General features: G+C 43.4%; 1 protein-coding gene across 2 annotated transcripts in view; it reads right to left on the bottom strand.

The window, feature by feature from the left end:
• Window positions 1-9,729, bottom strand: part of LEMD3 (LEM domain containing 3) — a 41,367-nt gene extending 31,638 nt beyond the window's left edge. The window contains exon 1 of one of the 2 annotated variants that reach the window (XM_021547445.3): window positions 8,167-9,729. In XM_021547445.3, the coding sequence (XP_021403120.2) occupies window positions 8,167-9,679 (1,513 nt within the window). In that variant the 5' untranslated portion in view covers window positions 9,680-9,729. The remainder of the gene's footprint in view (window positions 1-8,166) is intronic. The other variant, XM_021547446.3, reaches the window with a different exon arrangement.
• Between the last annotated feature and the right edge of the window lie 2,400 nt (window positions 9,730-12,129).

Below are 12,129 nucleotides of genomic sequence, written 5' to 3'. Positions count from 1 at the left end.
ACCATAGCAACTACTTTTGCTTGACAATTTGTTTGATTAATCTACCTGGCTGAAATAAAAAATATCCAAAGGGAACACTGAACTAACATACCATTATCCTTTACTCATATTAAGAGTCTGCTTGAACTAAGACTGAACTTGAACTCATGTTATCATCGTTTATTAATTAAATAGGTTATGCCTATAGTTAAAAGGTCACATCAATCAGCTTGTGGATTAAGGTGGTGAATCTTCTAGCAGTACTGTGCGCACTTCTGACCCTGGCATTTAGTGAGGAGGAAAAAGCCAAGAAAAACCAAAACCTTTCTTGGCAAGAAATTCACCTGCCATACAGAAACAGGAAAAAAAGAAGACGGAAAGGAAGTACAAGTGAGTCTTACCAAGATCTCAAACACTAGGGGCAATAAAACTGTACCACACCTTTGGCACATGAGAACTCTGTAGTATGTAGGTCAATACATAGTAGCATAAAACTCTGTGCTTGAACTATGAAAAAAAAGTTTACAGAACAAGATCCTAACTCTCTTTCCTCAAACCATGTATCTCATGCCAAAGGGAGCTGGCCATATAGTTAGTCTGATCCCAAGGCTTGTGTAAGCAACTCGGTACATTCCCATTTTCTGAATGGCAAAGGATATCACATGCTAACTCATTCACTTACAGAAGGAATAGGCAGACCCTATTTGGCCTTAGGTCCTCAATTACCAGGAAAGCTCCTTCCCAGGGCTTCTACTTTAATGTCATTTTCCTCCAGTCTCCTCTCCCTCAAAAGGAATCACTTTAATACAATGCATCCTACACAGTAGAATAAAATAAGTGGATTTAACTCCTTATGCTTTTTCTTCCCTCCCACTTCATGTGCATTTGTGCTCAATCTGCCCATTTTTGTTGTTAGTTCAATAAGCAGGACCTTAAGCTGAAGGTCAAAAGAAAAAAAAAAAAGTGTTAAAAGTTATAAATAAAAAGCCACTGCACAATTCTGAAGTATTCCAGCACATCCACGCTCAATGTAAACAACTGAAAACTACATAGCCTACAGTGTTTCTGCAGGGAGTATCACATCTGATGGAAGTAAAACTTAACAGGCATTGATCATAATACACCTAGGCTTATCAAATCAAACGGTGCATACGTACCTGCCCATTCTGAATGAATGACCTCTCAGGAGTACTCAAAGATTGGTATTTCTCTACTCCTAGTTCAAAGGGCACTGTACAAACAGTACAGCAGTATAGCTCTCTTAAGATGTTCTCAACACTCCCTGTTTAGTTTTTTTTTTCTGGGTTTATATAAAAATGAGCATGCATTTATTATTATATGCAAAAGACAAAGTACCCAAACATGAACATATCCTTTAAACACAGCTCAGATTCCCTATTTCCCATAGTGCTTTTGCAGACACTTATCGCCACACCTGCTTTTACATAAGCAGATGTAAAAGCATAAGTACTTCTCACGCTTACAAATAAGAAAATTTGATCTCTTCCTCTGCAAAAAGAATTCACCTCTGCAAAATGTCAGCCATAACAGCACATCTCCTCCAGCAAGCTATGCCCAACAGGCACCACATTTGCCTGTTTCACAGTTAACACACACCTACTCTCACACTCCACAGCAGAATGTAAACACAAGTAGAAGAGAAAAACCACACTAAATAACACTGTGGGAAGTACAGCACAGTAGGACTCAACATTGAACATTATAAACTCTAGCAAGCCTTCCAACACAGAAAGAACATACATGAGATCAGCTTTAAGATGTGCAGTGGTTCTTCAATTTATCCCTACACACATCAGTATGCCTCTTTCCATCAATACCACTGGCCCTTTCAACAAGTTTTTCTGTATCAGAATGACTCAGTGGGCAGAAGCTACTAAGGCTACCTCTGATCAAGACCTGAGCTAAACCATATCCTTATTTATTATAATCACAACAAAGGAACAGTCACCTACTTCCACAAATCTGTATCTACCCGGTGAAAAAGAAGTAGCCAAGAACAGACAAGACAAAGATAGTACTAATGAAGTTCTTCACAAACATGGGATTCTCCCAAAAAAAAACTTCTCGTTTTAATATACTTTGATATCACAGTCACTGACCAGTAAACTTATTCCCCTCAACCTAACGCAAATCACAACAGCCAACTAATTTTAGCAGAGAATAAACAAGAGCTATAAAGGTGAAAGGAATATATAGCTCATGAATACAACACTCTGTGATTCTCCACGGCATTTGAATAGCACTTTCATCAACAAAAAACACCGTATTTGCTTAATTTACTTGCCTAAGCTTTTTAGTGAAACAACTTTCTCAAGCAGCAGTTCTGGCCTGTTCAAATGTTCATACTGTTACTGAAGCAGAAATCTAGAAACTTGACAGGGATCAGTTTGGTACAACTCTACAATTCCTGCTAGCTTAGCTGGGTAAGCAGTCAAGCTAAAATTTGCAACCTACTATTCTCAGATGAAACACAGATCTCAAAAGGATTTAAATGTAAATGATTTTTAGAAACACAACTGCATCCTAGAGATAGGAGGACTGCAGGCCCAATTCTCCTCCTGTACTGGGATAATTACAGATTATGAAGCAGTGCAAAGTAGGGCTCCTACAATGCGAAATTTAAGTCCTTGTGTATCATGGGCTCTTCTTTAAAATATTTCCACTGCATCCATTATCACTCTATGCATCTGTCCTAAGCAGAAAGATATAAATTGCATTTGATAGTATTAGAGTTGACTGAGGTTCTTAACAAATAAAAAAAGTCTGCTTTTTGCTTTCACACCTTTCTAGTCTCTAGTGCTTTTTAAATTATAAAAGTTGCAACCAGATCTCCTTTCAGATTCTGGGTAACTTTCTCACATCAGAAATGAAATTTGCTTTTGAGAAAACTATGCACTGTAGAATGCAGTGCAAACTTTTGATTACCTTTTGATAGCTAATGAAAACATATTTACTCCTGTAAAGAGTAAAGAAGAGAGCTCTTCTGCATCCCCGCTCCCCAGGCAAGTGATTCTAGTTCAGATTTTCCACTATTTATTTCAAAAAACCACATAACTTCCAACATTAACTTTGAAAAAATGTCATCATGAGAATCTACAGTAATGGCATAAGGAATGTTTTGTGTACATCTGCAAACAGTAGCATATTTCAGCACATGAATGGAAAGTAGTTACAAATATTCTGAACAAAGTATCAATTACCACTATCCCCCTAAAACACAAATTCTGATTTTCCATCATTTTTGTTTCAAACATGGCTGAGCAATTTTCTTATTTATACTTTATACTCCAGATTTATTACAAAGATAAATAGACTGTTTATAATCCTTTTGGAAGGACTTGAAGCTGTCAGCTGAGCTATTTTGTGCTACATGGCGATTACTTACACTTTCCTAGATGAAAGTCACTACATACTAATTATTCTATAACTTTCCTAGATAAAAGGCCAAATTATTCCTCATTTTAAAGAACAATTTCTGACATACCATAAGGAAGACGATAGTTTAGAATTGTCAAGAATCCTAAGGAAATCTAACTATTCTGCCTGGCTTTACCTTATGAAGGCAGCCTAGTGATTCTTTTTGTTTGATCTACTGATCTTGATCCAAAACTCATCAAACCACAGAATTGAGATTGCTACAGCAGAGATTAGTCTTTAAGAAAAAGTCCAGGATTTTCTTTTATAACACCTAGTTGAGAAATACTTGCTAACTAGGATTTAAAGCAATATACAGAAAATGAAATAGCAACATGCTAATATTTCAATAGAAGTTATTATATTGTCAAATACAATAGAAGTTATTATATTGTCAAAGCAAAGCATAAGCAATGTTAATAGGCACACAATATGGAAACACTGCAAATCTTTTCATTTTTCTCCCTCCCTTTATTATGTCCTCTTCTATAAATACTTCTCATCCACAACTAATTTTCTTCCATTAAAACCAACACTGTAAAGAATGCAGACTCTTCTGAGAAGGTGATATTAGAAGGCAAGTAAATTTTTAACAGTTATCTGTGAAATACCACAGCACTTCAACAGTAATTTGCGGGCCTGTGACCTTAACAGTCATCACCTTGTCTTTTATACAGCAAGTCTAACTCCTTAGCAATTAAATTCCCTGCATAAAATTCCATAGAAGTTTTAACACCTGAGAGATTTAGCCTCAAGAACAAAGGAACATCAATACCATTGAATTAAACTCTTAGAATTGTGATTTGCATAAGCTTACACTTGCAATATACACAATTGTTAAGTCTCTCTGAATTAGCATTTCAAAAACACAAGTTGTAGTAAATATAAGGATTATCCTCCTATCAATTGTTTTGTAACTTTATAGAAAGACCAAAATTACTAGCAACAGATGTCACTTTAAAAAGCCTCTTCTTATAAGAAAGTAAGATTTTAAACAAGACCTACCTGAAACTTTAAAGATTAGGTTTTTTGTTGTGGTGGTTTTGTTCTGTTTTGTTTTTTTCTTTCATCACTTCAACTGCTTGCTTCCCAGACAAAGTACTGGAGCAGAAATGGTAGAAGTAACCTAAATACAACCTATTTCAGATTACAGACTTCAACAGCATCTGTACCAGCGGCCACATCTTTCAGAAAGAAAGTGAACCAGATCTGAAAGCAACATCAACGCATCTGATACAGTTATCAATTTTTCATTTAAAATAATTTTAGAATTAACTTCCAGGAACAGCCACTTAAGATGCTCAGAGTAACATCACAAAAGCACAGGAGATGGAAGAGATACACACACACACCTCTTCAGGGTTTGAAGAACCTAGGAAGTAGACTGAAGTGTACCATTTTCCTGACAAAATACTATACTGGCTTGGCAAGAAGTTGATATAATCCCATGGTATTTTGAAGGTAGGTGCAAACAAAACATGCTTTACAGCCAGAGCAAAATGAACAAGGTTACCAGCACCAAGCCCAAACTGTTCTTTTTCAACTGCAGCACTGTCAGAGATAGCAAGCACAACATGCACTAGCATTAGCTGAGTCTTTTATGTGAGCTTGAAGACCAGTTCATTTCAGTGGGTTTAAGGAAAACTCCATATATATTTTAGACAGCAAAATGCATAAAAAACTTATTTCAGGTGACATTTATAGCTTAGATACAGAAGAATTAGCCCAGTTCTGATTTGTCTTTGAACATTTTATGCTACATGTGAAAAAACTAAAACATTTCATGGCTATTTCAGAACACTGAATAAGAAATCGTTTGAACACTATGCACAGTGTAAATGACAAGTCTCTCAAGTGAAATACTCTGCTCACCCCTTCTCATTTATATTACTCCTAGCCTAAATTCAACTCCAGCACCTAGCTTTAAGCCTCCTTCTCATTAGACACACCTCCCCTGTTCTTAGATTGACAAATATTTAAGTGTTGAGTGTACCTTGTGATTAATATTTTTCAATGCCACAAACATACGATTGTCTTACTTTGATTGCATTTAATTTTAGGCAATTAACTATTAAGAAAACCAACATTAAGCTCACTGTGCATCATTCCCTGCAAATTTAAAATTAAGAAGCCATGAAATATACAAATAACTGTCTTTATTGCTTTATCACAGTAAGCTTGATAATAAGATGCATATATTGCAACTCTGCTGGACCCACAAGTTTTTATGACATGGAGTTTAAAATAGCTGTCTTTTTTCCACAATCAAATCACTCTCACCCAACATAATCTAACCTACAACCACCTAAAAGACAGAAAAATCTCAGTATCTAATCACCTAAATGACAATGTTATTTTTAAGACATACTATTATTTTTAATTTAAAAGTATCAATCATTTCTGCTTCTACAAAAAAAAAACAGATAATACACCCATATAAGCGTAAGAGTCAAAGGACTCACTTGGATGACGTTTAAGCTTAGGAAGCATATAAGAGAAGACAGGGTTCTCTCCCTTTTCAGTAAAAATCAGTCTTCATTAGCCTGTCTTGTCTGTTCTACAGACCCATTATGTTTTTGTTCCATATGCTGATTTGAGAAGAATTTAGTAAGCACGTGCTAAACATATGGGCAAGGTAAGTCCCTGCTCATTCCCGCATTACTTAAAAGAAGTGGCCCGCTCCTCTTCCTATCAAAGGAGCTAGCCACAAAACCTGCTGTTTGCTTCTGCCAAAGGACACTATTCCCCGTTCCCATTTGTTATGTTGCAGCAGAGCCGGGGGCTGTGAGGAAGTAGCACAGATGAAATACCAGTGCCATTGCCAGACCAATTCCTCAGGAAACCTACTTTTGAGAGTTCCACTGAAAGGAGAGCAAGTAAGAACAGGCCAAGAACTGGTTTACTTAACTACCAAGCAACACCAGAGCACTCACTAGATAGCCTAACCTAAGCAAGGTCCTCTTAAGAAGACCAGGATTTTTCCTATGTAACAGTTCCAGCTGGGTTAACTTTTTAAGAGCAATATACTCAACACAGTCATCCCACATGCTCTATAGGAATGTTCACACATTCAAAAATAAATTTTCTTTTAATAAAGAAAAAAATCCACTCTGAACTTTAAGAACTATTGCTATCTGCATTGCTGAAACATTCAGTTTTTATCAAAGAGGATAACAAGCCAGTTTTAACTCAACCACTGAATTTGGCAGTTTACCCCAGCAGGCTGACAGATCTTCTCCAGTTAAAATCGTATTTCAAGACTAAAAGAAGCATATAAAAATGCTAGTACAAGAATACAGCTTATCCGTACATAACAAAATGTAGGCATGTCTCTTAACAGTTATGGCCAGAAGGTAACAGAGTATGAGTCCCAACAGTCACACTATACTGTATCTAATTATAGCCCACCTGTGTACGTTAACAGCCAGCTCAAAAAACAAGACTGAACAATACTTAAAAGCCACGTGGACCATTGCAATGAAACCACTGCAAGTCCCCAAGTCCTTGCTGCTATGGTCCTTCCTCAACACCAACAGTTTTACTTGCCCCCTCCCCCTCCAAAGAGCACAAAACAGAACTAAAAATTATTCTACTACCCTAATGTCATGAACGACGTTCAAAAAGAAATAGAAAAAAAGCCAGCCAGCCCACACTGCTGCCCTGGGACATCTAGCAGATGCCAAGATAACAGTCAGATCATTCCCTACAAGGAATGTATACATGTCCACAAATGAGTACATAAATCCTCTGCTCTATAAAAAAATATACACACTTGCATACACCCCACACACCATCCTCAATCATTTCAAGAAAAGTGCAAGTTGCCAAGAACCTTCTAATGTTCTTACATCCCAAAAACAGATTTTTGCATAATTTCTTACCCTGAGCAATGAAAAATCAAGACAGCAATAGGATGATTTTTCTTTCTGATGTTAGAATCTCCACTGTCCATTTCAAAACAGCCAAGAACTGAATTAACATGAATCACCACCCTGAGGTGGTATGTTTCCATTTTTGTATTCTTCATTAATAGAAAATGATAGTTTTAAAATCAATTCCAAGAAGTTACTTCCATATATTACAGTTCTCAAATAATTCAGTATCAAAAAAAAAGAAAATTAACGCTCTGAAATTCAGACTAAAGCATAGCAGTATTTCATGTATAAACGTTATTATCAACTAAATTTAGAAGGAAGCAATTATTAGAAAACAATACACAATAGGTCAAGTATTCACTACACAGAGTTTGTCATAGTGCGCAACATCATTTCAACCTAGGATCTTTTTCAAGCCTCAGCACACATGAATGAAAACAACCTGCTTTATTACCAAACAACTACAGTCAAATCCTAGCCCTGCAGGAATCCCAGGTATCTAATTGTGCACACTTACTCCTGTGAGATTAACACAAAGCCTTAGTCAATTCTCTATTAACCATACTCCTGCTAAATCGAACAAACCCACAGAACTGTTCTGGGAAGAAACCTTGCTAGAAAACAAGGTATCAACAGATTACAGCAGGGAATGCTGGGATTTAAGTTTATCCTCAACTATCTTGCAAGCTTATTACACTACCTTACAAAGCACATACATAAGGAAAGACAATTTCTCTGTGCAGCATCCTCTAAAGAGAGACTATAATAAGGTGGAACCCAGAACTGCACAGTAAGGGATGTCTGGGAACGCAAAGGTGTATTAACAGTTGTTACATCCAGATGCAGAAACTGCTCTTACCCTTCACCTAATACTTACTGTTGGCTCCCACATCCTCAGCTACTCCAGAACCTCTCATTCTCAGGTATGTGAATCCCAGTATCAGAAAGAACAAGCATGCAGCAGTTAAGAGGAACATGGACAGGTAATGTGCACTGAAGCCTCCAGTGGTGGATACCTCCTCTCTTTTGAACTGTTGGAGAAGCTCCTCCTCGGGCTCGGAGAGATTCTTCTTGTAGGTGTTTTTCAGGTAGGTATGATTTGAACCCGTATGATTGGAGTGGTTGAGTCTAAGGGAGGAGGTGGTTCCACCCGGGGGAAGGCTATTAGTAGATGAATAGATCCTGGATTCAACATTACAGCTACCAGGAGCACCGCTGAGAACGTGATTATTGGTCGATTTCCTAATGGTGCCTGGAGGGTCAGTGATTTTACCGCTGTCCACGTCCGTGAGCGGTGGTGGCAACAATACTGATGGGGATTTCTTGGATAGGCCAATGCGGTATCTTGGGCTGGAAGGACTAGAGTCCAGATTTTCACATCCTCCTCCTCTTCCCCCCCCCACTGCCGCCTCCTCATCCTCCTCCTCCTCCTGATTTCTGCCCCTGTCTAGACTGCCGGCAGCAGCCGCCCCCGCCGCCCTGTCATTCGTTACGAGCACACCAGCACCGCAGCCTCCGCCAGCCTTTTCTTGGCCCGTCTCCATCACGCCAGCGCCGGCTGCAGCGCATTTGCTTGTTATGAATGGAGCAGGCGACTTGCTGAGGCTCCGTCTGGGCCGGCGAACTGCAGACTCCTCCTGCTGCTTGGCCCTCGCCCCCGCCGCCTCCTCCTCCTCCGAGTCCGAGTACTTGTCCCTGCTGTCTCCGTAGGAGAGGAGCCGGTTCCCGTTCACGGTCCGGTTCTTCCACCGCGGGTGCTCACGCTCCTTTTCCTCCTCCTCTTCGTCGTCGTCATCCTCCTCGCCGTCCTCGGGCTCCCTCACGCCCTGAGTCGCCGCCGGTCTCCTGGCCGCCGCCCCCCACCAGGCGCTGGGCTTCCGCCGGGCCGCCTCCTCCGAGGGGGAGCTGCTGCTCACGCCGCAGGCGCCGTGGGGGGCGGCGGGCCTGAGGCCGCGGAAGAGGGGCGCAGCGCGCTCCCTCCTGCCGCCGGCCTGGCTCCGGGGGCTGCTCTCCACGTCCGACTCGTCCGAGCTGAAGCCCAGCAGCACTTTGCCGCTCCCGGCGGGGCGTGCGGCGCGGCCCCGGCCGCCTCCGGCGGCAGCTCCGAGGAGGAAGGGGTGCTCGGCGCCGGCCAGCCGCGCTCCCGGGGCCGCCCGCCCGGGGCCGCCGCCTCCGCCCAGCGCCGCTCCGGCTCCCGTGTTATTGTTGTTGCTGTTCCGGGTCTTGTTGGCGCCGCTGCCGCGGGCCCCGGCCCGTTCATCCTCGCGCAGCTTTTTCAGCTTCTTCAGGTAGACGGGCCGGGTGCTCTCGGTGACCGGCCCCGGGGAGAAGCCGAAGCGCCTCAGCTCCGAGAAGAGCTCCTCGTCCGTGAGCTGCGCGGCCGTCGCCATTTTCCGCTCCCCGCCGCCGCCGCGGCGCTTCCGACCCACGCGCCGCGCCGCGCTCCCCGCCGGAACTGACGCGCCGCACTCGGCTGTGGCCGAGACCCGCCCGTCACCCCGCGGCGCCGCCCGCCGGGAACGCGGGCGGGGGAGCGGGGCGATGAGCGGGGCGGGGCCAGCCGGCGCCGGCCGCTCTTCCGGCCGCCCCCGCTCGGTCGCGGCTGTCGCGCGGCGCTGGCGCCGCTCCCGCCGCCCCGGCGAGAGATGGGGCCGAGTATCGCCCCGTCCGCCCCCGAGCTCGCAGAGGGGGTCCCGGGCGGCGGATGGGGAGCGGGGAGGGCACCGGCGAACGGGCGGCCCCCGGCACCGCGCGGGTGGCCTGTGGGAGGCGCTCTCGGCGGCGACGGGGAAGTGGCGGGGGCGCCGGGTCCGGGGGCGGTGGGAGACAGCGGCGGCTTTCGGGTCTGGAGCAGCCGCGCTGCTCGGAAACGCGCCGTGTCGGGCACGCTTGTGAGCAGACAAAGCCGCGGCTGCTGCGGAGTGTCGCGGGGCTCGGCAATGCGCTGCAGTGAGCGGCGTCAGACCGAGCCCTGAACCGCCGCTTACGCCATTCCGGGGTGTCAGATTTAGCCTAAAGGTGGCTATAGAAATGGGAAGAGGCTGTGTGCGCCTTTAGGCGGGCCCTTCCGAAGTGGCAGGCAGCGGCTCCTGTCCACCAACGTGTCTGGCGGGAGCAAACCTTTCCCCGTTGCAGCTCCAGCTTCAGAACATCTCGGCTGTGAGAAGACGTACAACCTCTCATGCATAAGAGAGGACGTAGTCTTAAACTGGACTAGGGGAGCTTTAGGTGGCACGTTAAGAATTTCTTCACAGAAAGGTGATTCAACATTGTAATGGACTGCCCATGTAATGGACAGGCAGAGACACGCCTGGAGATGTTTAAACAAAGTGCTACATCCAGTCTTAGTGCTGTGTTCTAGTTGTCATGGTGTTGTTATTCAGCCATAGGTTGAACTTGATGGTCTGAGGTCTTTTCCAGCTTAATAAAATCTGTGTGATTTTGCATTTTATATGTATGTTGACTATAATTTGCGCCAACGTAATGCTGTTGTATTTGATTTAGGGAAATATGATTTGATATATGTAATATTTTGTTATTGCAAAGCACACATGCCAGCACTGAGAGCTGCCCCCACATATTTGTTACACCAAAAACCGGTTTCTCGGACAAAGCCTCATTTACAATTTAATACTTGTGGCTCGCCGGGAGATGGGTTGTTCCGCGAGGTTGTTCCGGAAGTCCAAGGCGTTGATCATTCCGGTAACGACCCGAGATTGGGATCGCTGGAGTCCTCCAGGCTGATAGATCTGAAAGCCTTGGTTCCCGTAATTCCATCAGGAAAAATCATCCGCACCTGGACTCGGATTGTTCAACCTCGACCCGGAGAAAAGAAACTTTATGAATATGTGGGACTTTGAATGGAAAGATAAGGCGGATTGCCGAAATCCTAGCCTCGGACAGAAAATTTCCTATAAGAACTGCAGGGTCCAAGAGGATAGTGTGTATGTCTAGGGGAACCTTTGCCGAGAGGCATCCTTCCTGTCACGCACCCAGCGCCGACCCCGGGCTTGCCTCTGTCCTTTTTCTTGTGGCTGGATCAGAGAGAATTCAATACTAAATAAATTGTTTTTATTTTTCATTTTAATTTGGCTGGACCAATTTTCATTTATAACACATGTGATTAATTTTTTAAATACTCGGATGTATTTTGCTTCTTTCTTTTGGAAAACATAGTTCTTCATATGTATTGCAGTTGAAATTCTCAAACTATACGCAGAAACATGTACTTGTCAAATGTTTGTTCCAATATAAAGCAATGTCATCCCGGCATTTTTCGGACAATGTGGTGTGTGATGACCCTTCTGGATAGGCCCTTTGGCCATGGAACCTCATATGGAGGCTTTGAAATCTCTTGGCCTGCCTGTCTCTACCTATCCACTCTGAATGACAAAACCCTGGGCTCAGTTTCTGCATGCCACATCAAAACACAGGAGTCTGAGCTCCAGTTTTGACTGAGCTCTGACTGGCCTTCCACCACCATTGGCAAAAGTGGTCCAGGATCAAGATCCAACTGCATGAACAATTGTGTGCTTTCCCTCACAGGCTGCTGCAGTGAGGATATTGTGGATGTGCCCTGCTAGTGTCAAAACTGAAGTTGCTAATTTTGTTATTGAGGAACATTTGCAGAAGAGGTGTTAAAGTAGCTGTAAAGCAGCTATGTGAGAAGATCAAGGCAAGTCTACTGAGCTAGAGGAGTAGCCAAGGGTCTTTATAACTGCTGTGCTTTGTGTGGCACCATTGTGCACAGGCTCTTGTTTCTCTGACAGGAGCTGTTTCACATACAGCAATATAGTGCATTGGAGGAATGCGCGGAGCTCCAACTGTAAGGATGATTACA

This window comes from Lonchura striata, chromosome 5, assembly GCF_046129695.1.
Source record: "Lonchura striata isolate bLonStr1 chromosome 5, bLonStr1.mat, whole genome shotgun sequence".
Lineage (NCBI taxonomy): Eukaryota > Metazoa > Chordata > Aves > Passeriformes > Estrildidae > Lonchura > Lonchura striata.
The sequence above is the reverse complement of the archived record's forward strand: the minus strand, read 5'-3'. Positions and strand labels throughout refer to the sequence as shown.